This window comes from Gadus macrocephalus, chromosome 12 (genome assembly GCF_031168955.1).
Source record: "Gadus macrocephalus chromosome 12, ASM3116895v1".
In the NCBI taxonomy this organism is placed as follows: domain Eukaryota; kingdom Metazoa; phylum Chordata; class Actinopteri; order Gadiformes; family Gadidae; genus Gadus; species Gadus macrocephalus.
The window spans coordinates 5,435,484-5,462,619 of record NC_082393.1 but is presented as its reverse complement, the minus strand read 5'-3'; the positions used below and the strand labels follow the sequence as shown (position 1 = coordinate 5,462,619).

The 27,136-nt window shown below is 42.0% G+C and overlaps 2 protein-coding genes across 6 annotated transcripts; both read left to right on the top strand.

The window, feature by feature from the left end:
• Nucleotides 1–71: 71 nt before the first annotated feature.
• LOC132469387 (atrial natriuretic peptide receptor 2-like) lies at nucleotides 72–16,362 on the top strand. 2 transcript variants are annotated; one of them, XM_060067345.1, is made up of 23 exons: nucleotides 72–2,333; nucleotides 2,949–3,039; nucleotides 3,717–3,849; nucleotides 4,473–4,596; nucleotides 4,996–5,100; nucleotides 5,416–5,518; nucleotides 6,155–6,300; nucleotides 6,527–6,599; nucleotides 6,689–6,833; nucleotides 7,637–7,723; nucleotides 7,935–8,078; nucleotides 8,490–8,611; nucleotides 8,813–8,957; nucleotides 10,017–10,065; nucleotides 10,247–10,360; nucleotides 10,667–10,786; nucleotides 10,900–10,993; nucleotides 11,338–11,425; nucleotides 11,699–11,838; nucleotides 12,400–12,552; nucleotides 13,550–13,648; nucleotides 14,225–14,316; nucleotides 15,360–16,362. In XM_060067345.1, exons 1-23 carry the CDS (start codon nucleotides 2,295–2,297, stop codon nucleotides 15,474–15,476), a joined length of 2,523 nt encoding a protein of 840 aa, XP_059923328.1. In that variant the 5' UTR covers nucleotides 72–2,294; the 3' UTR covers nucleotides 15,477–16,362. The 2 variants fall into 2 exon arrangements, with proteins under 2 accessions (XP_059923328.1, XP_059923327.1); XM_060067344.1 differs by having other exon boundaries at nucleotides 10,241–10,360.
• A 1,193-nt stretch (nucleotides 16,363–17,555) lies between these two features.
• Nucleotides 17,556–27,128, top strand: LOC132469399 (afadin- and alpha-actinin-binding protein-like). Of its 4 annotated transcripts, none has more exons than XM_060067368.1 (14): nucleotides 17,556–18,119; nucleotides 19,330–19,447; nucleotides 19,952–20,115; nucleotides 20,535–20,738; nucleotides 21,076–21,186; nucleotides 21,297–21,432; nucleotides 21,579–21,654; nucleotides 22,280–22,472; nucleotides 22,789–22,903; nucleotides 23,426–23,562; nucleotides 24,019–24,171; nucleotides 24,821–24,917; nucleotides 25,364–25,511; nucleotides 25,813–27,128. In XM_060067368.1, the coding sequence occupies exons 2-14, from the start codon at nucleotides 19,429–19,431 to the stop codon at nucleotides 25,913–25,915; spliced, it is 1,656 nt and encodes a 551-aa protein (XP_059923351.1). In that variant the 5' UTR covers nucleotides 17,556–18,119; nucleotides 19,330–19,428; the 3' UTR covers nucleotides 25,916–27,128. The 4 variants fall into 4 exon arrangements, with proteins under 4 accessions (XP_059923351.1, XP_059923349.1, XP_059923348.1 ...); XM_060067366.1 differs by having other exon boundaries at nucleotides 17,560–18,119; nucleotides 19,369–19,447; nucleotides 22,280–22,460; nucleotides 22,756–22,903; XM_060067365.1 differs by having other exon boundaries at nucleotides 17,561–18,119; nucleotides 19,342–19,447; nucleotides 22,280–22,460; nucleotides 22,756–22,903.
• Nucleotides 27,129–27,136: the final 8 nt, after the last annotated feature.

The window sequence follows — 27,136 nt, the reverse complement described above, 5'->3', positions numbered from 1 at the left end:
AAAGGTTGGCCTGTATACGTCCAGTATTTAGGCTTGGCCTCCACTTTATTGGCCTCATTTTAAGATTAAGCGATGTGGTTGAAATATGTTTTTATCTTGACACCATTTCACCATCATCATTTATAATGTTTAAGCCTTGGACATAATTTATCATGAAATATCTTTATTGTTCATGGACATTGAAGAAGGCTATCTAAGAAAAATAACAAAAAAACACGTTGGATTAGACACACCTTTAGATAGCTTGTTGTAATGTTACCCAAGATTACGTAATTTTAACCCACATGGGTTGGTTAAATGACGTCATGGAAGTGTGTGACTTTAATTAATAACTACGGGATGGGTTAAGGTCCAACTCTTATGCGCTGTCATGATGTGCCTTTGATTAAAAACATGTCATGCTGCATGTGTTGCAGGCAGGGCCGACCGAAGAAGATGGGGACCGTTATACACACTTTGAAACATGAATAGAGATCCATGCTGTGGCACAATGTGGTTATTTTAATGCGTCAACGCTGGGCCTTTCATTTCACATTCCTAAAGATGCAATTAAATGCAACAGCATGTCAAAGTAGTTCTTTGAGTAGGGATGGTTTATATCATTTGAAAACCACAGACTACAGCCCCATGGAAAGGGAGAAGTGAACCCAATCAGGGATTAAAAACTTGACTTCTTGGCAGGTAGTTCACACATTTACTGGGACAGACAGACATCGTATTTCTCTTCAATCAACCTGATAACTTCTTTGCATTTGTTTTCACTGTAGGCCCTAGATGGCTTCAGTACCAGAAATTACAGATGTGTTGGGATGACAGCTGGATTATGGACTACAAGAACATCAAGTTTGGCAACATTGAGCATTTCTACAATCGTTAACGACCACAGGTGAACTGAATCAGTTGGCGGATGGAATGTTGCAAACGAGGAACTCAACCAAAACCCTAGCAAGACTCTTGGTTGTGTTGGGGCAGGATTTTGGCAGATCCACTGTTGTAGTTACACAACAATTTATAGAACAGTTTATTCATTTACAAACATGTAGAGAGATTGCTTTTCTTTCATGCCACTCTGTGATTTATACCCTATAGCACAAGGCTGAATGCCTTATATATATTTGAAGGACAGAATACCATTATGGCATCTAAAACGTAATCAATAATCAATATGTTATAACTACCTTATGCAAAGCTTGTTTATAAACCGTTTAATCCAATTTAAAAGGTTTTCTTCTCAAATCCCGTGTAGTTTTGAAGATCTTGCTTAAAAAGCAGCCAGGGCCCCGTTTCAAGAATGTCATAATTCTGGGTTTCAGATACCAAGATTAGACTTCTCTCAGTTCAGTCACCATGGATAATCAATGCTGGGAGCCCGATGAAGCCAACTTGGTACAGAGCAGGTTTAAATTACTCTGCCCACAACCGTAGTGGTGACTACTTCCTATCATCCCTCATTGTAGATAATGCCAACCAACAACCAAACGATTGCAATCAAATGTGTATCGTTTAATCCACCTTGTTTGTATGCTATGCACAAGATTACTTCAAGCAGCAGTGCTACTGTGTGTTTGTGTGTTTCATAATCCGGTTGCTTCTGTATACAATCTTTTTTCTTATTGCAGTGGCGCTAGTGGTCCAGCGGCGGCGCTAATTGATGCATTTGGGGAAATTACATTTTATTGAATTTATCTAATCAATCAACCTCACGTGACAAGTCTAAATTGTAGTAATAAGGATCACATTTTCATTGTGCCATAGATGATGACTTTTGAAGCAACACACATTTTTCAGGTTCAATCTGAGTTTGACTGAACTCATTCTTTGAAATTAAAATCAGCTGTTCTGACAGAAAATCATGACTATTCAGTGTTCTGGATTAAGTTTTAAATACATCCTCAGCCGTTTCTTGGAAATGGGCCCCTGATTGTGTGCCTTTACATGAATTCACCCCGCAGATTGTTGTTGTGTTCTTTGGATTGAGGGTTGGGTCCTATAGGTTGGTCAAGGTGAACAGAGGCACCTTGTGAGCCAGTCTATTCATAAGCACTGATTGTAGAGCCTCTTATCCTGATTGGACATTTAGGCTTTTCAATAGAAGAGGTACAGGAAGATGCTCTCTCTCTCTCACACACACACACACACACACACACACACACACACACACACACACACACACACACACACACACACACACACAGAAGAAGCCCTGAAACACTGAAACACACTCACACTTTTGAGATACACCGTCGTACAGTCAAGTTGGAGCTCAGTTCCTGCTAGTAACACCATCGTCCCTGATGGCTCTGTGGACAATCTCCCTCCTCGCTCTCTTTCTGGTAGGTAACCTAAAATCATGTGTGTTTGTTGTTAAAAAAAGGGGGGGCTTTTGCTATGGTAGACTTACACCACCACAGCCTGAAAGCTATAGCATGTTCTATATTAGCCCTGTTGCGGTGCCATAAGAATCGTACAGTGATCATGACATAAGGACACTGCTGTTGTAAATCACAGTGGGATGGTTAAACTAACCAATGATAACTGATAGCGCTCACATTGTGTGGCCATTGTCATAGGATCCCTGGTGCTTTTGTTTTCTTGTCAAAAACACATGTGCTCCCGGCTATTGCTGCGTGTTCATGTCATACGTGACTATGTTTGTTGTTCATGGGCTCTGCTTGCCTGCCCAACTACCTTTGACCTGTTTTTATAAAAGATGTTGGCAGATTGAATAATTTTGTGTACACTATATTTAATTTTGTGTACACTATATTTTCTTTCTGAGGATAAGGAACAAGGTTCTGGATTGGATTCTACCAAAGGATATTGGATTGGCATTTTAGTAGATTTGGCAGATTTATACATCTTTACGTGTATAATGACGGTATTAACCATGACAACTTGGTACTTGAACCGGACTGTAAAGAGCCGACACTTGATGGATCCTCTTGTAGGGAGTTCATGGCTGGCATGACCTGGATAACAGAGAGTTTGACTGCTGGCCAATGGACAACCCAAATGATTTTAACATGATCAGCTGCCAAGGTAAGATGTCAATAGTTAAACAATACATTAGCTTTAGTATAATTGGATGATGAGAAATACTCTTTCATCAGTTTCTTTTGTAAATGTATGTTGTCTCCAATTATTATCCCAGGCATATTCAGGTGTTTCATCATATGCATATAGTGTATGGATGAATGACTACTACTTATGATTAAACAAGGAGGACATTTTGTCTACATTGGTGATCCAGAGACGCCTCAAAAGCTTCAAAGGGTTACACAGATTGAGAAAGTTCTGGATTCTTTAGTTATTTAGCAGACGGTTTAATGGCAACTAAAGTGTATGCAGAACAGGCCTACTCGCAAAGTAGCATCTTGCTAACGGATGTCTACAGTTTTTTTTTTGCAACAATATACAGTATATAACAATGTTTGATAAAAAAAATAACATAATTTGGGGGAATATCTCACAGCTGTAATATAAACCGTACATGTGTCATATATACTGTAAATGTGTCATTTATTCCGTACATGTCTGTAAGCATGTGGGAATGGATATTGGTGTCTGACGTACATAAATATTTATATAGCAATCAACCAAGTTTCTTGTATTTGTTTTGGTGTAGAGCTCCTCCTCTAGTAGTTTTATTTGTCTTGCATATAAGGTTTAGAGTTTAAACGTGTGTGTGTGTGTGTGTGTGTGTGTGTGTTCCCCAGGCCTTGAGATGGCCTGGGTGTTGCGTCCCCCAGAGAAGGTGTTCAACGGAGAGGAGTTTAACGTCACGTACACGGTGACTGCCTCGGATTCCTTCTACGAATACGCAGCCAAGAACCAGATTTTCCACTTCAGGTGACTGCTGCTGAATGGGCTGCTCACTCAAAAAGCTCAACCCCCCTCAACACCACACAAACTCAAGCACGCACACACACACACACACACACACACACACACACACACACACACACACACACACACACACACACACACACACACACACACACACACACACACACACACACACACACACACACACACACACATACATACATACATACATACATACATACATACATACATACATACATACATACATACATACATACATACATACATACATACATACATACATACATACATACATACATACACATACATACATACATAACTAACCCTACATACACATACATAAATACAAACACACACCTCATATGGACATAAATGTTGCGTTATTAAAAATAAACACTTAAATGTTCAATTAATCAAAATAAAATTCACTATTCTAGAACGAGGAAGTAAGAGTAATTTTGCAATTATCTGGGAAATTGTGCTTGTGCCCACTCTTGTGTTGTGAACTAATAAGAAAAAGATCTGTAAACAGTACGGTGTGTTTTGTTTTGTGTGTCCCATATCGCAGCCCGCATACGTGCTGGTCTATGTATTCTTGAACCCGTTTCATGTATGCTCCCTGCCAGTGAAGTGTCGGAGGTGAGGCAGTTCTGCGATCACCATGAATGTCCTTCCAACTGGAACAACGCCAACGAGATTAACTGCTGCGTGTACCACGCCAACATCCACTCCTGTCCCCTGGGACTTATGGTTTGTACCCCCTTGCCGTCTATTTGGTTTAATTTATTATCACTACTACAGTACACCAATGTTTAGGCCGATTTGTTAATATTTTTCATTTTTAATCATTATCTTACCCTCCTCCCTTAAACAGTCAAATTAAATAACATTATCCTGAATAGTTCACTGATGAGCCCTATGTTTCCTAAACTGTGTTTTACAAAGTATATTTAAAAAAAACTTACTTTTCGTTTAATTTAATTATGAAAACAATTGAAAATCATTCAAAATTTTGGACAAATAGTTAACAGTTCAAATTAATTGGATTCTTTATGATTGTAAATACTTCCATGCTCATGCTACCAGCAGTGGTGTATGACTAATCAATTTGGACAGCAAACTCATCATCAAATTCAAACAACTTTACAGAAACAAGGAGGAATCTGTGGCCCGTGGATCCCTGACGACGGTAAAATAGTGACCCATACCGTATCCAAAGCTGGCAAGATGTCCCAGAAATTCTGGACTTCAAAGGTACTAATATGGAACTGAAACATAAACACCCCTTACTGTAGGAGATTGCAGGTTACTTGGTACTATGCTAGGTCATGAGAGTGATAAGTCCATGTATGCCCATGTTTTGTCATGTATTTTCAAAGTAAGAAGACAGTAATTTGTTCTATTGAGAAGCTTTCTTCTAAGGAAGTAGGCAAACAATACAAACTGGTTGAACAGGTGAATATTACATTTCTGTCGAAGATAAAAAAAAGTTAGATAAACATCCGATTTTTTTACATTCACAACAAAAAGTAAAGGCATGTGTGGTGTTTTGGTATGTGTGTCTTTCAGGTGGTCTTGATCCACATGGGAGTCACCTCAGTGATCGCTCATATCAAAATAGGGAAGATGCACGCAGCGCTGGAGTCCAAAGTCATGGTGGTCAGCGCCCAAGGTCAGCACCACCGCTATCATGTTTTGTTGCGGATTATCACTGTGCAACTTCCAAAAATAAAAGTATAGAAGCAATTGGCTTACTTAAAGGAATACGATATAAAATGTGATACCATCTTACCAAATACAGTATGATTTATACAATATGATACATATATGATATACTTCTATATACAGTATATCATGTAATGATAGCATACCAAATCTAAATTAGGAAGTATATATTGTAATAAAAGCATACAAAATAAAATATAATATAGCTAAGAAAATGTAATGTAATGTTATAAGCTGCTTGTGCATATGTTGCAGTGTGTGGGGAGATGATATGTGTGTGTCTGTGTGTGTGTTTAAAGGTGTGTATGTGTTGCAGTGTGTGGGGAGATTATGTGTGTGTGTTTAACAGTATGTATGTGTGGCAGTGTGTATGGAGACGATTGGTGTGTGTTTAACAGTGCATAGATGGTATATGTGTGTTAAATTTTCTGTACGTTTTACAGTGTGTGTGGAGACAATGTGTGTCTTTGGACGACGTGTTTGAGTTTAACGGTGTTTAATGTGTTGCAGTGCGTGGAGACGATGTGTGTGTGTGTTACCAGTAACAGATATGCGTGTGTTAAATGGTTTGTATGTGTTGCAGTGTGTGGGGACGACGTGTGTGAGCTGGAAGAGACGTGTCTGAACTGCCCGGCAGACTGTGGCGTCTGCCCCATGTCTCTGACCATCAAGATGGCCATCGGCCTGCCGCTCGCACTCTTCTGCTGCGGCTTCATTCTCACTGTAGTGGTGAGGTCCACACGCGCACACACACACACACACACACACAGATTAAAAGTACACATGTAGACAAACACACACACACACACACACAGATTAAAAGTACACATGTAGACAAACAAACATGTTCTCCCCCCCACAGACACACATTCCTCAATCTAAGTATAGTCAATTGTGAGTATTCTCCATGAATTCCATGAACCTAATTAGTGCTTTCCATTTTATTTCCCTACAGTGGCTTTGGTACCAGAAACAAAAAATGTTTTGGGACGAGAGCTGGATCATCAACTACAAGAACATCATGTTTGGTGACATGAGCAACATTTGTATACATCACTGTTGCTGCCATCCTCTGTGTAGTAATGCCCTCTAAAAGGATGCTGCGTTGCCTCAACAGGTAAAGTGTGTTACATGGGCTTCTGCAGTACCACAAGCCTCCAGCAGGGGAAGAGTAACTCCAGCATGAGCCGCAACACCGATACGACGGTGTGCACCGTGGTCAACACCTGCTTCCAGCCCGGCTTCATCCAACCGGGCATCTAGTAAGTCACCTCAAACCCCAATGACCAAGGCAGAGCAAAGCCATACCCCCCCCCCCCCCCCCCCCCCAACACCACCTGCTCCCTCATTGTGGCACGATGGCGCAGTGGGTTGGCTCCCTGTGCTCCGCTTTCCTCGACCAAATAAGGTCATCCCTGTTAGGTTCACGGTCCTGCCGGTGCCCTTGACCTAGGCAGAAGACCTGTCTTCGGAACCCGGGTGCGTCCTCAATTGAGCGTCCTCAATTGAGGGTCCTCAATTGAGCGTCCTCAATTTTCTTTTGGGATTTAAAAATTATAATAGGCTACAGATCATCAAGGCAGCTTGAAGGTGAAATTAGCCAATTCAAAACCAGGAAGCTGAACTTTAGAGCTGGGAAATAATACCGCCTGAGGTGATCCAGGAATACAGACCATGGTCATCAGCACTAACGAGGGACAGGTGAGACCAGTTACCAGAATGAGAGTCTGTTTGGTTGGGAAAAGGCTGTGTTCGATACAAGCAGTTAATCTAAACACACAGTTAAACACACCACAAATCCTAAACACACAGCAAATCCATTTAGTATTGACTCTTTTGAAAATACTTGGAAGTGGAAGTTATAAGCGGTTGTGTTTCTTGTATAGCCACCCAACATTGATGTCTTTTGTTGAATTAAAGTCTAAAAACAGTTTAAAATTGTTCCTTTTAGTATGAAATCTATATAAAAGGATGAATCCATCTTTTTTTTTTTTTGATATTCTACAATCATTCTTGAAGACCCCTTGGGATATACTTGAATGAATCCGAACATTTTATCTTCCAGTGATGGACGGACGGTGGCAGTGAAACACATCCAGAAGAAACATTTCACATTGTCCAAGACCATCAGGAAGGAGGTGAAGGAAGTCCGGTACGCAAAAGTCCGCTTCTGATGTCAATGCTGTGTTTGAGAATCACTCTCTATCATCTTTGGTTGTCTACCTTAAAATGCCCTCTGCGATCTTAAAAGTAGTTTATTATTATTTAGCAACCACGGAATTTTGTGGAAAATGAATATGCACATTTAGGATTTCCAAAGCAAACTGTTATTAACCTTTCAGTTGAATGTGTTCGTTACCCAGGGAACTGGACCACCCAAATCTGTCCAAATTCATCGGGGGCTCGATCGAGGTGCCCTACATCAGCATCATCACAGACTACTGCCCTAAGGGAAGCCTGTCTGACGTCCTGCTGAATGGGGACATCCCTATCAACTGGGGCTTCAGGTGAGACTCACAGAGGGCAAGTCCAAGGGCTTTTATTACCGTGTGCGTACAGGAATGATGCATATGCATAGGTTAATAAGACGTGCTGGTGTTTAAGCCAATGTAATACTTTGGTACAGAAATATCTCTCCCATACGCCTAACAATAATTAGCAGGTAAACTCAAATGCATTCAAATGGTCCTGCTCCTTTATGGGTTCTATAAAATCTAAGCCCTGTTCCCACCCTGCTTGTGATTGGGCCATCGCTGTCCAATCAGGTTCTGCCTGTGGAACTAAGCTAAGCAGGTAGAGGTTAAGTTACCCTTCCCACAAGGTCGAGGCTGTTGAGGGGGGGGTCAATCAGCTGGAGGCTGAGTGGCCCTTAAGAGGGACACTACAGGTCATGGGATTGATTGGTGCTCCGTCTCCAGGCTCTCGTTCGCGACTGACATCGCCCGCGGCATGGCCTACCTGCACCAGCACAAGGTGTTCCACGGGCGCCTGCACTCCAGGAATTGTGTCATCGATGATCGCTGGGTGTGCAAAATCTCAGGTAGCCGCGAATGGACAAACGTCTCCATGTCCTAACCTGTCTATTGGTGATACAACAAAAAGTATCAAGTAGATTGCGCAACCGAATTCCTGATTTAGTCATTTTCTATGGAATCCGTGCTGGGATAGACAAATTAAACATTAAGCCAAGTACACATCACCCTTCCATCGATTCTGATTCACCTTCCTTTGTGTGTCACAGACTATGGCCTCACAGCCTTCAGGAAGGAGGACTTTGAGGGAGTGAGCTCTGGCTTCCCCTGTGGGGACGTCAACCATCTGTACTGCGCTCCAGAGGTGCTGCTGGGAAACAGCACCAACGCCACTGCGGTAGCAGACGTCTACAGGTGTGTGCGAACCACCAACCGCTGCAGTTGGTCAGAAACAGGAGAAGCACTTCACAAATAATGCACGGTTCAACAGTTGGTATAGTTGGAAATCCACAGGTTGGTATAGTCCACAGGTTGGAAGTTCACGGGTTAATTATGCTATAATAATTACCATACTCCGACATCAGGATACAGGTTGATGTGTAAACCGGTTTTTAAAGTGTTGTAGGATCAACAGGTCTTATTTGTCAGAGCTCTCCTCGCGTGCGTGTGGTGATGGCTGGTTTATCCTGCGTGCATTAATTGCATAATGACCCCCAGGTGTACAGCCCCGCCCAAGGAAAGCAAGGGGCTGTGGCTGAAAGTGGGCCACTTTTTAAATCCCCTTGGAAACAATGGGCCACTCAAACTCCAGCCCCATCGGCCATCGAGCAACCAAACCAATCAGCTTTAAAACTCTCCCCTTGACAGGCCTTCCTTCTTGTTGTTTTGTGTATTGTTGTTTAAAAAAAACTGCGCTTTGAGATTGTACAAACGAAAAGTCATTTACACATGCTCTCAGTGCATAGCCAAAAGTAGTGTATTGTGTAACATTAAGTCCTTGTGTGCCGCTGACATATCCTCCAGTAGAGCCCTAAAAAGTTGGTGTTGTAGACTGGTACATTTATCAGAATTATTATTGGGTAAGGGGAAATTATTATTATTCTCCAAAAGCGGGGGTTACTTCTGTAAAAACAAGTCATCTCAGTAATTATTTTGTGGGCCATTAATTGACTTGTGGTGGTCCGGCCCGCGAGCCGCCTATTGAGGACTGCTTGTCTAGACGCTGCTTAAACACGCTGTCAACCACGCACACACGGAAATTCAGCCAAAAAAAACAAACACTGCATATCAAACAAGAGAAGCTATAATACAAATATACATGCCCATGTAGAACATAAAGCTAATATTGCTTGTATTATTCATTCAAAGGTAGTTGTCGTCCACACATAAGGGTTGTGTTGTGTTTGACCTAAATGGCATATTAAGAGCCATCCTACGTCTCTCCCCCCCCCCCCCCCCCCCGCCCCCTCTCAGCTACTCTATGATCCTCGTTGAGATAGCGACACGCTCAGACCTCATCTCAGTGAGTATGGCGGGACCTCAAAGTCAAAGTCAAATTCAATGTCTGCTTTATTGTCCATTCCAAAATATTCCAGACAAATAGAGGAATCTATATTGCGTCTGACCTCTCAGTAGATTACAGCCCCGCTAGGCTCCCGCTGTGGTCGCTGCTCTCTGACAGCCTTCTCCTCCGACAGGAGCAGGAGCAGGAGCAGGGCGAGGGGGGGAAGATGGACATCATGTGGCGCCCCCCGCTGCCCGAGCTGAAGGCCGGCAAGGCGGACACGGACTGCCCCAACAGAGAGGACTACTGCGAGGTGCGGCGCATTAACACGATGACCACTCGCACATTGGGATAGCCTTGATTTCACTGTAAGTGCCTTACAGTGAAATCCTGGGCATTGAAAGATAAAGGGATGATGTCAAGAATGATGTGCCCATAGCGTGAAGGCCATATAAAGAGATGAGGAGACAATAGTTTTATTTTGCCATGGTTAGTTTGTGATTTTGTAATAAAAAAAGGGATCATCACAAGAGATAAGGAGAGATAAAACATGAAGCCCTCAGTTGGCCAGCTGCTTCTTTATTTCTTTGTATTATTTCTTTCTTTGTATGTTCTATAGCTCATCAAGAAGTGCTGGTCCGATAACCTCACCTTGAGGCCCACATTTGAGCAGGTGAAGAAGATGCTGGACAAGATGAACCCCCACAAAGTCAGCCCCGTCGACATGATGATGAATCTGGTAATGACCTTCTTTGAGCTACTTTAAAGTCATTACCACTGATTACCAACAGACAATAACCTGCACTTGCAGCCAGAGACAAAGGTTTTCAAATGGATGTTTAACGCCCCCAGATGGAGAAGTACAGCAAGCATCTGGAGGCTATAGTGGCAGAGAGAACTCAGGATCTCCTTCAAGAGAAGCAGAAGACAGACCGCTTGCTATACAGTAAGTTATAGCACAACCACGGTGTTGAATAGAATATGGTTACATACACTATAAAACCCTAACCCTACATAGAATGAAACACACATCAAATAACATTATAATATTCAGTTTAGTTGGATCTTCAAGCCTGCTATAAGCTATTCATTGGAAAAACAATAACATGGACCCTAAAAAATTATAAATATTTTCCAAAAATTATTGTTGTAATTGTTTGCATTTTGATTAACCAGACAGTGCCGACTACTGGCAAATAAGTGTAATAACTCAAGTTGTGAAGCACAGAACGCTAGCCACTATGTGTTGTTGTTGTGGTTGCTGTTGTTTTGATTCCAAATACATTTCAGGCATGCTACCAAAGCCAGTGGCCGATGACCTCCGGCAGGGCAGGACCGCCGAAGCTCAGAGTTACTCCAAAGCTACCGTTTATTTCAGGTGTCTATTTCTATATCTCCATTGTGTTGTCATTAACTTTTCTTCGCCTTACCATTTTTCATTATATAGTTTAGAAGTATAACACGTTTCCAATTAGTAGCCTATGTCTTTTTTTACCAGGGGGTCAACTTTTCGGGATCTTTTAATTAACAAAAATCGACTTTTCTAAATATACTGTGGCCCCGTTTTGAAAGAAGTGTGAAGTAGCGGCTTCCTCGATCTCCAGTGGCGATTACCAGAGCAATAAACCAATGCTTCCTGCTTCCCTGATAGTGACATCGTGGGGTTCACCCAGCTGTCTGGCGCCAGCACGCCACACCAGGTGGTGGACTTCCTCAACCAGCTCTACACCACCTTCGATGACATCATCGACAACTACGACGTCTACAAAGTGGAGACCATCGGTGACGCTTGTACGTCAATGATACGTTTCTATTAGTCTGTCAAAACGGAATCCTATGATTATTTTATTTTTTTATACTTTATTCATAAAAAGATATATATGTATGCATAAAATAAATGCATACACCCCACACCTCCCAGCCCATGGACAAACCTTAGCAAATAAAACGACAACCAGAAATTATTTGGACAGTATGTGAAACTAATTAAAACTATTTTAGGGGCTTAGTCAAAGCTGGAACCACTCAACAATCAGACAGTCGGCCAATGCCATGTACACTACATGCCCACATATCCACTTGTTTAGTACACTTCCTAGGACATGTATCCTCAACTAAAGCTTGCCAAGAGGCTCATCAATAACAGCACATAATAACAACACAGCAGGCAAGGCATGAGTCATAAAGGCAATACCATTTCCTGACTATGAAAAAACAACAAAAACAAAAAATAAATACTCTGCAGATGAGCAAGAGTGACCTCTGTAAAGGGCGACCAGACTAATCAGATGATTTTGTATGTGGTTCATCTGTGTCCTCCATGCTAATTGACACTGACCTCTGACCTCTCAGACATGGTGGTTTCCGGGGTGCCGAACGAAAACGGCATCAACCACGCGGGCGAGATAGCGAGCATGGCTCTGGATCTGGTCAACGTCTGCCACGCCTTCAAGATCCCGCACAAGCCCACCACCCAGCTCAGGATACGAGCCGGCATACACTCAGGTGGGGTGCTGGTCCAAACCCAAGGAAGCTGGAGGTTCAAGAGAGTCTGGGCAGGCCACATGACTGCTGAGCGGCTGTCACACACTTAAAGGTGACATATTATACCACAGGTGTGAGAGTGATTAGCCGTTACAAGCCATATTGAAAACCTGCCTCTTCGGACATCACTAGTTGGCTTGTCCACCTAGATGTGTGCTGGGTAGATGAGCAACGTTTGCTACAGTCCACTGGGTAGGCAGGTGGACTGATCTATCCAGCACAGATCTAGGTGGACAAGCACACTTTCGATGTCATAAGTCTTTTCAGTCTTTCAATCAAGGGATTTTCCAAACGGCTTGTAACGGCTAATCACACTCACACCAGGTGGCATAATATGTCCCCTTTAACTATCTGTTACCTCGCGCTACTCTTTCTATCCTCTGTGGGGTGATGTTGAGTCACATCTCGTTGGCGTCACTCAGTGTGTTTACATGGGACAGCTTTGCTACTCGAACAGACCGTGTCAATTATCCGAACGTACATGGCCTCCGGCAGCGGGAGGAGTCCAGCCGGAGGAGTCCGCATACGGCCGAGAGGTCGGAAGAATGGAGCGTGGGATATATGACATGGACCCGAAGTGAACTGACAGCTGTCTACTGTAAACATCTTTCTCGAATGCCGCCTGTGTTTGTTGTTGCTGGGATGTAGAGGTCAACCGGAAGTGGCTCTATAACCACTTGTTGAAAGGGCTACAGCGCCACCTAGGGTAGCGGATTCAGCCATGCTCCGGCCATTATCCGATCTCTTATAGGCCATGTACGTTCAGATAATTGACACGGTTCGTTCGAGTAGCAAAATCGGTGTAAGGCTCAATCCGATCTAGCTGTCCCATGTAAACGCACTGACTGACTACCCAATCAACTGAGAAGGAATGACAGGATGTCAATTTTCAATGTATTCATCTTAAGATTTCTATGAGAAATGATGATGCGCCTGTGTGTGTGTTGTGTTCTGACAGGACCTGTTGTGGCTGGTGTGGTTGGCACCAAAATGCCCCGCTACTGCCTGTTTGGAGACACAGTGAACACGGCCTCACGCATGGAGTCTACCAGCGAGGGTATAGCACATAGTTACCATGGAATATGTACTTTGTGTTTTTCATCGGTCGCATTTCCAGGGGGCTCAAATTAATTAGTTAGACCAATTTTCACATAAACCATGTGTTTCGTTTTAAAATTTGGTACCCCTACAGTAGACAGTTGAGTAGACAGGTCATTCATTGTAGATGGGATTTTACAAATGATTTACTTCTTTTAATTTTGCCATGTGTTGCCACTGCTACTGTTGCGTCCAGCTGGCTTCTCTTTGTGTTTGCTAATTGGCACCCCACTGTGGACCTTTTGGTCAAGGGATCAACGTTCTGTGTCCAAGTAATTAATCCTCTGCTCTGCCATTCTCAAGGGCTATTCTGAGTGAATTGAAAAGATGCAGCAGCACAGTTCAATGATCAAGATTGTGCTGTATTATTAATCCCCGGCACCATTATAAAAAATGACATGTATTTTCTTATTAGAAAATAGTATATAACCCTCTATGTTTCAGTCATACTTTCGTGCTCTTACGACTAGTTTGTTGGTGAGTATTAATCAGTATCTACATTCTATACTAACTCACTGCATGTGTGCATACACAGCTCTAAAGATCCAGGTGAGTGGCACCACAGCTGACCTTCTGCACACCCTGGGTGGTTACGTTCTGATGTGCAGGGGCCCGCTCGTCGTCAAGGTAAGCAATGGTTGAGGTCCCACGGGAGGGAAATCAAACCCTTCATTATTTAGGGGGCAGCCGTCTGGAAGGTTATTTTATAATGGGGGGGGGGGGGGGGGGGCGGCGCCCTCTTCAGTTACATCAAACACACCAGTGCAGCGCAAAGCAGCTAGTCATTATCTGTTATTGTTAGTTCTGTATTGTCTATATTAATAAAAAAAAGAACTTAAGAGGACGATGGACCGTTGGTTCGAAACAAGAACATTTTGGTTGGGAGGCAAACAACATTAGAGCACAGCCAACCTCCTACTCACCAACCCCAGCGTTCGATTCAGATTTGCCGTTTACACGGTGGCAGCCTTCTAAAGCCAGGAGGAATGGCTGGACTAACTTATTAGTGGAAACTTTATCGGTTGGCCATGCTAACATCCACTTTGAAACCACGGGTCTTTTGAAAGACAGATTGCAGGAAAGATTGCAGGAAACCCAATCCCTGCATTAGAACCATTAAGAGACGTCCGATATGGGTGTGTCTAGGAGTTCACTGTGTTTGGTTCTAGGGCGTTATGTGAGCACGGCGACCTTATGGACTTGTTTGGTCGGGTGCGGCCAATACATGAAGGGGGATATTCTGTATTCCCGAGGGATGGGGCAGCACATATGCTCCCAGGCACTGCCCTTTAATTAATGGTTTGACGACAGCTGCTTTGCACTGCCATGCATAAAGGAAATTACGGTTCAAGATTCCCTTTGACGTTTTGTGGCTAGCCACGTGGGTAATTAAGGGCAACATTGTAATACAATTCTGAGAAAACATCATCGTACCTTGGCATATGGAAAAGAATGTGCTGTCAAGAACATAAACAACAAAATTAAGATTTAAAATTAAACTGCTGACACAGACACAAACACACACGAACACGCACACGCACATGCACACGCACACACCGAAAACTACAGGCTGTGAAATAATGACTGATTGTAAAAGTGGACATCATCTAAGTGACACAAAAATAAAGCAGTCAACCAAACGTATGCTCATTTGCATGGATTCCACACAGGGTAAAGGGGAGATGACGACTTGGTGGCTCCAATCAAGAACAAACGAGCCCAAAGACGTCCTGCTCAGAGGCTCCAACACTGAACTGCAAGAGGTCCCGGTGCCAGTTAGCAACTAGCTTGCTGGCCTAGCATAACACAAATACACACAGGGACTTGCATGTTAGATATTTTGTGTAACGTACGGCCAATTCATGTAACAAATATCAGATTTTCTTTCGTAACATTTGTGTTCAAATCGATTATTTTGTTTCACACCAATGAATGACCATGTAGCGAACGTGGACCATGTAGCCTCAGTGGCGGATCTAGACGATCTGACATGGTGTGGCAAGAGGTCTGGCAGGGGGGCATGGGACCGCAGTACGTGGGAAGAATCCCAATACGTAAAATGGCTTTTACAATAACAAGAACACGAAAATACATACGTACATAAATACATACATTTTCAACTATTTATTGTTACAGTATATCATGCCGTAACACATACAGACCTCCCAAGATTGTAAATGCACAACAGGAACAAACCGATTGTTATAACAAAACTGTGCGTCTCTTGAAAGTAGAAGTAGCCTATTAATAGCAACATTTAAATATGAAATATATGAAACGTACAATAATTTCCCGTGGAGTATAAATCTGAAACCGAGGCCGTGGTTAAGTATTTGAGGGGCAGGGATAAGATTACATTTCCAATAGAGCGCAACAGTGACCGCCCCCTTATGAACAGCTCTGCTTCCGGAAGTAAATTTCCCATTCATTTTCTCTATTGACTTTTCAGAAAATCGTCATATTAAGAGTTTGAAGCCTAACCAATCATCTCTCAGGTTAGGCGTGACCATAATACAACTGATTCGGGGGGAAAAAAAGAGAAAACTGGAAAAAAAGGCAAAGGTACAAGACTGTGTACATGATTCCAACCGAATAGTTTAGCGCGTTTCTTCCATCTTATCACTTTTGTCATTTCTATAGTGTTTATACTGTTAATAAAATTGTTGTCCTATATATATTGTGTGTGTATGATAGTGTTTTCTATAGTTTCTACAGTGTTATATAGTGGAACGTTCCATCGTTTCTAACTAAAATCACTGCTCCCGCGACAATGCATGTCCTACCAATGGTTATATAAGGTAATAACGTTACTTGTTCTTAATACATGTGAATTCAGTTTCGTATTCATTCAACACACACACACACACACACACACACACACACACACACACACACACACACACACACACACACACACACACACACACACACACACACACACACACACACACACACACACACACACACACTATATTGCAGAGTTTACCGTAAGCACTTTACTTCTGCATTACATACCATATATTTTTTTTTATTTAATTGGATACAATATGAACAATATCTTATATAATTATTTACAAATCAATGTTGGTTGGGTAGTTAATCATGTAAGAAATTCTCAATGTAACTGTCATTAACTGAATATAGACAAATGCAACCACCAAGAATGTTATTTTTTTCATGCATAAATGCTCGCTCATGTTAATTCTGAAATAGGATCAGACAATGTGTCCATAGCTCGTGAAAGAAACTTTTTGTTTTAGCTATTCTGCAGCGTCATGTGTATGTCACCTTCTAATACAATTTTACCTTATTTTTTCAATCAATCATCTGAGTGAGGGAAAAGTGTTTGAGGATTGGTCATTGTTGTTAAGGCCCCAAATGTAGTGGATAGTGAAGAGTATTTTCTCTCTCTAAATAACTGAAGCCAGTCACGGTGGAGGTTGCCTTGGAATACATGTCATGCAATTTCATAGAAATAATTTGCGAATACTTTGAAATAAGTATATTTAGTCATCTTTTGCAACTGTAAAATGATTGTTATGATTGTAATGTGTCCTAATACTTAATAGTAGCCTGTTGTAATAAATGGCTAGAGTCGCAGAAAGTAGGTTTACATTTGCTTCAAACATAAATCAAACATGCAAAATGAAAACAACCAGGTAGTGGATACATGCATCATATATCACCCACCACCATGTTTAATCTGCTGTTACCTCCAGACAGCATAAGGAGGTAGGTAAAAACTCATCTATGGGCAACAGGGAATGAGGCTATTTATAAGGAAACTTAACATTATCACTCCACCCACTCCAGCCCATCCAATAGCTCCCCAACATCCGAGCACACCATGTTACTGCAGTCGTGATAAGCGTTCAATGAATGGCAGACATACTGTACATCAACAACGCTGACAGGCATTTAACTGCTTCTTAGGTCAGGTTGGGTTTCATCGTATCCAAGACTGCGATTGCAATTTTGTCCAATGTGCTTATTGTTCCACTTTTTACGTCATCATTCTTGGAATAGCATCTATCTGGCCTACATAAAGCAAGGCATGGATTTAAATGGGGGTACCGACTCAGATGTTGTTGACAGTCAACTCTGAGGAATGCGTTTTGTAACAAAGGGCTGAATTAAAAAGCACCTGGATGATAAATGTATCAAAAACTTCGTAAATGTAATATTGTATTGTTATTTTTAAAACAAAATAAATTTCCTCCACTACTTACGTCCACAGGGAGGTTGAAGCGAGTTGAAATTTTGCGCAAATTCACCGGAAGCAAATCCTAGACGAGACCCAATCAAAGCTAAGCAGCGTTTGGTTGCTAGACAACGAGTTACCGTAGTGTTTGGTGTGACGGCGTACACGGGCGGCGTCGGAGATCGGGACAGTGAATGGACTATGTTATGAGACAGCAGGAAAATAACACGTAAGTAACCCAGTTTCTGTTCCTCATAGGGTCTCGTATTGTAACGCTCAATATTACTGGCGTGAAGTCACTCTTTATCTTGCCCTTTTAGCTGTTATAGGGATTTGTGATCCACGTCCGCTGCGAGGGGTTGCGCTTTGACTACCGAGCTGCCAGTACTCCGATACGCTCCCATATGACTAATAACATGCGATTTAGTAAAATGTTACTCTTGATAACCTTACCCAGCTGATCTATGCTGAGAAAATTCGATCCAATCCTTGAGATTACTATTAACCCGCTCCCTATCTGTAATAACCTATGCAAAGTATTTCCTTAAGACACACTAACAGGTTTGATACTTTAGACTTCAATGATCGCATAGGGCGTATGTCACGAATGCCTGACTCGTATGCGACGTTTATGCGTGGTGTACTTCAAATCAATTAATTAAATACTTGTTGATTCAATAGGCCATTAAGTAGCTCACTTCTCGTTAAGCTTCGTGACTTGGGCTTGCCATCTGGCAGGTAGAATTACTGTGTGTAGCCTTTACCTCCACCACTGTACCTACTACCTACTGAACACATATATTGTGACACATTGTTTTATTATTACTAAGCTACTATAATGAATGTTTAACATCAATTAGCTTGATTGCATCCTTATAATCTGATTTTGGGATATAAAATCCTACATCAAAACTATTACAAATTGATACACTATTATCGATATATTAATGTATTCTGTACCTCTATGTATATATTTGTAAAATATACAACTTGTTTACAGCGAGGGTTGTCTTTAGTCAGCATACTAAGGGAGATTAGCTGTTCTCCTGGTGCCTTACCTCCAACCAGACATGCTTATCTCTATGGGAACAATGCAAGGCATCTCTGAAAGAAGGCCAACTTCTATCAGAAAGAAAGGCAGAATGCTTCATCAAGCCTGGGCCATCAAAGTAATTTCCATCAGAGTTAATGAGTTGGTGATTCCTAATTAGTGAGGAACTAGGTATTTAGTTTGAATAATGGTGTCTCTAGTGCATGTTCAATTCAGTTTGATTCAATTCAGTTACTATTCATTCAATTCAATTACATTTTCACGTGACACACGAAACACGACAGGACAATAAACAGACCCAGAATCTGGGTTTGCATTGTGCTTTGCTCGGCTCACTCTCTGACCTTGTGCCTAATCCAGACGGTGCGCCACTCATCCTAATCTGAAGCGTCTATTTCAGGATCCGTGTGTGTGTGTGCGTATGTAGGCAGATCTGGGGTGTAGCGGATGAGCCAGATACACAGACTCCAGGGAGCCCCGGACCACAATGCCAGAGTCAGCCCTCGGTGAGTGTGACCTTCCAGTCGTCTCCCTGGGAAAACTGCCCTATTTGTTGTAGATTTGCAGTAGGCTTAGTGTTTCTGAATGTGATAGAGGATGATGTGTGAGACTTGTTACTGACAGTTGCACTGTCTTCATATCAATCTGTATGTGTGTTACAATGAAGCAGCACTTTTTAGAAACACTCTGCCCTCTTCCAAAGGCCTGTGTAATGAAAAAGTTCCAAATGACATTATTGTTACATTATAGTAAGAAGTAAAACAAATGTTTGTATTTATTATACTGGTACTCACCTGGATTAACCTTAATAAGAAACGTATAGTTAATAAATATCAGCAGTATGGACTTGTAGTGCTTGTTGATCAAGGCCAAAAATACATCAACTGTTGTATTGTAACTCATACTGTGCTCAGGCCATTCACACTTTATTACATGAATGCCAATCCCGTGAATTGAGACCACGAGCTCTGACAAAGCTCTTTTTATACTTTCTTTCTTTGTTTGCGCAGAACACCAGAACACTGCCGGCAGCGCTGTCGTATATAGGATGTCTCCCCTGGGCCATTTCAGCCAATCAGAGGCTCCCTCTCTATCCGGGCACAGAAGCCCCTTCGTGCTCACCTCGTTCTGCACCGAGGACAACGTCCTAGAATGTCGCTCGTACATCAATCAGGTGCGTGTGACTCAACGTGTGTTCTGTGGCTGAGGTGTGCGCTGAGCAGCACAGAGGAAGACGTTGCCATCCTGTATGCTATGATTACTGCACACTGAATGTACTGTGTGTGGGTCGGCTGTATTATGGTGAACATTGAATGGATGTCTATTGCCTCTTTGGTGCTTCTAAGGAGTCTGAAAAATAACACAGCATTTCAACTGAGCCTGGGATTCTAGACAATCCTTCATAGACAACCACAGGTATCAACGTATCACTTATTCCCAGATACCCCTGGGGCAAAAACCTTGAAACAGACGGATCAAGCATGCATCTTAAATGACCCACTGGCACAAAGGATGTGTCTGAAAGAGAAGGGAACACGCCTTGTGGATCCGTATCACATGTGCCTCCCGTGTCTCTCGTGCCCTGTTCCCCAGGAGGTGTCGTCTCTGGGCCTGCGCGCCGTGTGGACCCCGACCGACGGGCCAGCGGAGCTCAACGTGGTGGCGGTGCTCAACAGTCTGTACGAGCTGATCCAGCTGCACCGCCAGGGCCTGAGAGCACTGGACGACATGGAGGTGGAGCGGCAACGCTCGGCCAGCAACGCAGAGCTCCTGCAGCTCAGCAACACCCGCCTTAAGGTGATGGGAAAGCCCTCCCCTCTCCCCTAGAACAGCAGCCATGCACGCACAAACGAAAACCGTTCAACAACGGTGTGTGTGCTTGGGACATGTAGGCTTTTACTGGTCAGAGTTGAGCCTGCATTTGATTTAAGCTTCATCATTCACTTAGGCTTGATAAGTGCACAACCGATGAGAAGTGCACACTGATCTATACCGGCCATACTTTGTTGAACATGTTGATCCTTTTGATCAACGGATTAAATATTAAAGTCGGACGACGTTACCCAATTGAATTGAAATCCTTTAGTTGTATCTTGTTGTGATTCTTGTACTTCTGCTGTGTATTGTCCTACAGGGCCAGCTGGAACTTTCTAAAAGAGAAAACACATCTCTGCTTGAGAAAGAGCGTCAGCTGCAACTTAAAGTGAAGAACTTACAGAGTTGCCTAAAAAATGAAAAAGAAGAGGTACAGATGATGTAATATTTACTTTGATGGCAAGTCTGTATTGTGAAACCAGATCTGGTTCCCTGAGGGAAAGTATGTTGACTTCACCAGTGTGTGTTATGTTTTGACAGGTCCAAAGACTCCAAAACATAATTGCTAGTCGGGCGAGTCAGTACAATCATGACATGAAGAGGAAGGAGCGAGAGTTTGGCAAACTGAAGGAACGCTTGAATCAGCTCCTTGTCGACAAAAAGGAGAAGAAACAAGGTCTCAAATGTTTATTTGCCTTTGTATATAAGCTTATAATTTATACATATTACAGTTAATCTCTGATGATGTCATACAATGCAATCATGGTTTATTTCTTTATATTCTGAAATTTATATTTTTGTTCTTGTATTTTTTACTGGCAGCAATGGAAGTGTTAAATTACGTTGAACGCGCTGACGGGAAACGAAGCATGTGGAAAACTGGGAGGACAGAGGCCAGGTATGTTCTGTAGAACTCCCACCTGGAACGCCTAGAACTCAATGAGCTGAAGGGGCTACATTACTGATAAGGGGAATTAGATTCGAGGAGCATCATTATCATACAATAATATGATATTATTACATAATTATTGTCACCATGATAATAGAATCGGGATGCATACTATTATGGGGCAGAACTTTATTAAAGTGCAGATGTCAAAATTCACAACAGAAGAACCAGCTTTCTTTATTAACTGACCATTAGCAATTGCCTTGTATTATAGTCCTCAACGGACCAGTAAAACCCCAAATACTTTCATCAACGGTCGAGACACAACCAGTACTGTGTTCTCCTATGAAGCTAACTGCTAACGTCCCGCTGCTTCTGAAATTCGACCGCGTGTATGTGTGAATCAGTATCCTCAACCAAACCAAGTGACAACATCAAACTTTTACCTTAAATTTTTTTTTTATGTCTATATGTATTCTTCTAATTTTATCCTGAATTTTCATTATATGTCTGAGATCAAATGTCTGCATGTTGATCATGTCTTTTATGCCTGGTGAGCCAAAAAAAAAGGTCCACCTTGGTGGACATTAAAGATGTATCCTATTCTATGTGTGAACGACTCCCCCCCCCAAAGGCACGAAGGGGAGGTGTACCGCACCCTGCTGAGCGACTACGACGCCCGTCAGAGGGAGCTGGTGCTGGAGAACTCGGAGCAGCGGAAGGTCCTGCAGCAGATGAAGAGGGACATGGTCTCCCTGCTGCGTGGCTCCAAGCCCGCCAGGCGAGAAGAGACGCCTGGCGACCCGCAAACACAGGTTCGGGGAGAAGTATTGAGGCCTTTGGTTCACCAGGCTCATGTTAAAATGTTAACGCGTCACACTGACATTTTTTATCAAAAGAAGATGGCAAAAGTTGCGAAAAATGCACATTTTTGTTAGTGCTTATGTCATGAAACGGAAGAAGATCGGTCTGATTGGTTGCTAGATGAGATTTTCGGATTCTTTATGACGGACTCCCTGTCAAGCTACTCGCTGCTAGTGTGTTCGTAGAGGCGATGAAATACACCGGTGTCATTACACACGATGTCATGATACCTTCTACACTGTACAGGGAGATTCGGAGGACTCGGAAGAGGTGTTTGAGTCCAGTAAAGACGAGTTTGAGGGGTCTTGCGTGGACGCCAGGGAGAAGCTGACCAACAGTATTCGCCTGAAGTGGAGGAAACTCAAGAGCCACATGGAGAGACTGGACAGCCAAGGTAGTGGACCTCGTGGTCGCCATGTCACCGGGGAAGTTGTACCTTACTGCAAAGGCAACTTGAATCTTCGCTTTTTGAAACCTAATGGATTAATAGTAAATCATAACACTGACGTCCATATAGCTACTGGTTGCAACATTATATATATATATATATATATGTATATATATATATATATATATATATATAAACATATATATATATATACAATGTACCTAATATAAGAATGCTTTTACCCATGATGTGTGTATAGAGCACTTTCCACGGTGTCATGTTCATGATTTAAGTGCTTCTTTGAACAGCTAAAGATAAGCAAATAGATCTAATGTTTTTATTACTTTTTATTGACTTTAATGATTATATTGTTAGATAATATTCAGATGGCAAAGAAAAATATATATTTTACAATATTGAACCCAAAAAATATATTTGAATTAAAAAATACAGTTGAATGGGTTCGACCGACCCAAAACCAGAGTGATTGAAACTCGAGGGTTGCTGTGGTCTTGTGTTGTGGCGCAGCGTCTTTGGTGCAGGCTGGGGAGGGCGCCGAGCCTGATGCCGTCCCTCTGGAGACCCACGGGCAGGAGATGGAGCGGCTGAAGCTGGAGATCCAGCAGTGCAAAGACTTCATTCACAGCCAGCAGCAGCTACTGCAGGTCTGATCATTGTCATTGACTGCTAGTTCGCTACGGATTAGTTACAAAACATTTGTGTGTGTTTTTGTGGCTCATCATTCTCTTGCAAAAAAAAAAAACTACTATACTTTAAATACCTATAATTGCATCATTATTAAAACGGTAGAATCTAGTATTAAACCTCTGCACTTTCTAAGTTCCCTAACTAGCGAGCTTAAGTAGCCTGAGTTGTCTCTACAACCTAGGTTGACCTATTTTTTTTTATATAACCTGGGCAGATTTTAAAGTCCCCTTTATATACACTCAAGTTCCAGTTCCTACGTCATTTTCTTTAATTAAAAAAACAGCAACTGACGGCATCACTACGAATGACTCTCCAAACTTGAAGTGTAACTTGCGCCGATATCAGTGGGCTACAGTTGCTCCTTGCGTCCATCAGTGATCACTCACAGTTCCCTCTGTCCCTCTGCCCAACAGCAGCGGCTGACTTCCCCGCGTGAGGAGGAGGGAGGGAGGCCGGGGGAGAGGGGGAGGCTTGGGGAAGACTGGAGGGCTCTGGAGGAACAGAGGACCCACTTTGAGAAGGAGAGGAAGACCTTCACCGAGGCGGCCATACGGTTGAGCCACGAGGTGGGAGCGAAAAACACAAAGAACAAATAACCTCACTGTACTTTTGGCGGGAACGGTTGTGGGTAATTGTTGTCGTTGTTAAAAGAAGAGATGCTTACAAAGTGGGAATGTCATGCTGCTTTAGGCATACTTCCATGAATCAACATGTCTTTGATTCAGCATAGGGCTGGGCGATTAATCAAATTTTGATTTAGCGTCAAACGGTCACAAAATTAACATAATCAAGTTTTTTCTTTTTAAATTATTTAATGTTTTATAGAAAGGGCAGAACAGCTGGATACATATCTGTATATTATTTTAGATTGGAACATTTTCTTTTTGAGTATTTTCTTAAGGCGAAATTTCAAAGTTCTCAGTTACAAAGCTTTTTTTGGGAGAGTCATGCTGAAGAAATACAACATGTTTTCAAACTCAAAAATAATTGTTTGAATAATCGTGATTTCAATATTGACCAAAATAATCATGATTATGATTTTTCCCATAATCGAGCATCCCTAATTCAGCATTGTTGCTAGATACAAACTCAGTCACGCATGTTTTATTCATAGTGCCACAATTTCTCCATATACTTATCGTACAAACCTGAATTGTTGTGTCTGTATCATATTTGTACAAATCCTTTATCATATATTTGTTTTGGTATTGGCAGCGAATGATGTTCGAGGAGGACCGCGCCACGTGGCTCAAGCACCAGTTCCTACACTGGACTCCCTTCACCGACCAGAACCAACCCCAGATGACTGAAGGTAAAAGTGCCCTTATCAATATGTGAGTCTTATCCTAACCCGTATCTTGTTAAACACTAACGCTGTTTCTTTGACGATTTTCAGAAACTACCAAGGCAATAAAGTAATACGAATGATCTTTTATTGATGATGATGAATAAAGGTGACATATTATACCACCAGTTGTGTGATTAGCAATTACAAGCCGTTTTGAAAATCGGCCTCTTCTGACATCACAAGTGAGCGTGTCCACCTAGATTTATGATGAATAGATGAGCAACGTTTGCTACAGTCCACTGGGCAGGCTGGTAGACTGATCTATCCAGCACACATCTAGGTGGGCACGCCCACTTGTTTTATCAGAAGAGGCAGATTTTCAAAACGGCTTGTAATGGCTAATCACACTCACACATGGTGGTATAATATGTCACCTTTAATGATTGATTATGAATGATTCCACCATGCAGGCGAGCAGGAGGCTGCGTCAGTCTTCTCCCCAGAATGCTTGCCTGGATCCCCGTCCCCTGAGACCTCTTCCTCACCTAGATGCCAAGCTCTCCAGACCCAGTCCACAGCAGACCCTTACCGCAGTCTTCCTCCCTCCCCGGAAAGCAGGTACCGATAAAGGCACAGCTATCTGCCTAGAAGACCAAAAACTATGTACGTTTTAGGACTAAATGAGCTGTCAAAGTCAAAGTGTTTTATCATCAAATGTGCAGTATAATATTCTTACAATACCATTTGTATAAAGCAGGGCAATGGTAATATACATACAGTAGTGGTGAAAATAAAGAAAAAAGGAATGTAGTCTATTAACATAAAATACAAGGTATAAACGGGTTCAGGTTAAACACTATTGACAGTGAGACTCTGCAATAAAGTGACTGTGTGTAAAAAAAAAAAACCTCTCTTTCAGCCACAGCCCGACCCAACCAATCACAATCAACGGCTGCATAGGAGAACTGCCGATTGGTTCTAGCGGGGGAACGGCCACCGTGCGCACACAGTTGACCAGCTGAAATAAGGCTTACGAATAAATGAGTTAATCACAAGAAACCGGCTTGGGATGCAGAGACAGAGGACTCAATGATTGTGCATTAGTTTCCCACGTAACAGCAGCTTATAATGATGAAGAACCGTGTGGCATTGTACTCGCACACCCAGATAGGGAAGGCCAGCGCTTGAAGACAACTCGTCACGCAGTTGGTCGAAAGTAATGAAGCAGTTGCTCAATCAATCATTTACAATCAATCAATCAATCAATCAATCAATCAATCAATCAATCAATCAATCAATCACAGACACGACGCAACAGGAGCTCTGAGTCTAAATCACAGAGATACATCTGTGAAGTAGATCTAAAAATACGAACTAACATGATTGACCACAGATGAAGGAGCCAAAGGAAATGGTTAAGCACAGCGCCCTGGTGTTTTGGACATGGGTTCAGCCTCGATCAATACTTACTAATTAACTTATTTTCAATGTGATTCCAAAGTATTTTTAAGTCTGTTGTGTTTCATTTGTATTTTCTATATTTTTTTTATGGCAATGTCAATGTTTTTTACTTTTACTTTGGCAGTGTGTGAGCGCTACACCACCATTGCACGCAACTCCAATTGAGTCATTGTTCATTGTTTACATGGAGGTGTTGTCATAATTTGGGGTTCATCAGCTAAATGTCTCTTGTGATTTTGTGTCATATGAATAATTGTCTAAATATATTTGGGATGGATTGAGATGCTGTTGTTTAAATCGAATCATTTAATATAATATAACACCTTAGTATCAAATATTGAGGAGCTAATTGTATTTTCTATTGCATCGGGCCTGATGGAACACCTATGCTATAAGTGGACGTCATGGGCAGGTGCCTTTGTTGAGGCCCAGAGAGTCAAGAATGTTAAAGCACCAACAATGTTAGTGAAGCATGTTGAAAGCTACCCATGCATTATCTTTGTTCACCGTGTTCTTTGTCCAGGTAACAAATGGACAATTTGTGTTCTTGTCCGTACATTTTGTTTTCAAATTGAATACACTCTTTAAGGAGGATAAAGAAAGGTAGAGCTGTTCTCAATAAATGTTAACTAGTGATTTTACAACTTTGACGAATGTGTTTTATGAAAGGAATAAGTCAGAAAAGAGGCAACTATATTAGTCTCAAAAAATGAGTGTTAAGCAATAAGAAATTAGTTCAAATAATTTAAATCCCAAATATTTATTTTCTGTTAAAATAATAC

Coding starts and splice junctions, on each gene's coding strand:
- LOC132469387 (XM_060067344.1), top strand. CDS start 2,295: ATGGCTCTGTGGACAATCTCCCTCCTCGCTCTCTTTCTG. Junction 13,649..14,224: donor CATGGAGTCTACCAGCGAGG/GTATAGCACATA, acceptor GTGCATACACAG/CTCTAAAGATCCAGGTGAGT. Junction 14,317..15,359: donor GGGGCCCGCTCGTCGTCAAG/GTAAGCAATGGT, acceptor GATTCCACACAG/GGTAAAGGGGAGATGACGAC.
- LOC132469399 (XM_060067366.1), top strand. Junction 22,904..23,425: donor GGAGAGACTGGACAGCCAAG/GTAGTGGACCTC, acceptor GTTGTGGCGCAG/CGTCTTTGGTGCAGGCTGGG. Junction 24,172..24,820: donor CCATACGGTTGAGCCACGAG/GTGGGAGCGAAA, acceptor TGGTATTGGCAG/CGAATGATGTTCGAGGAGGA.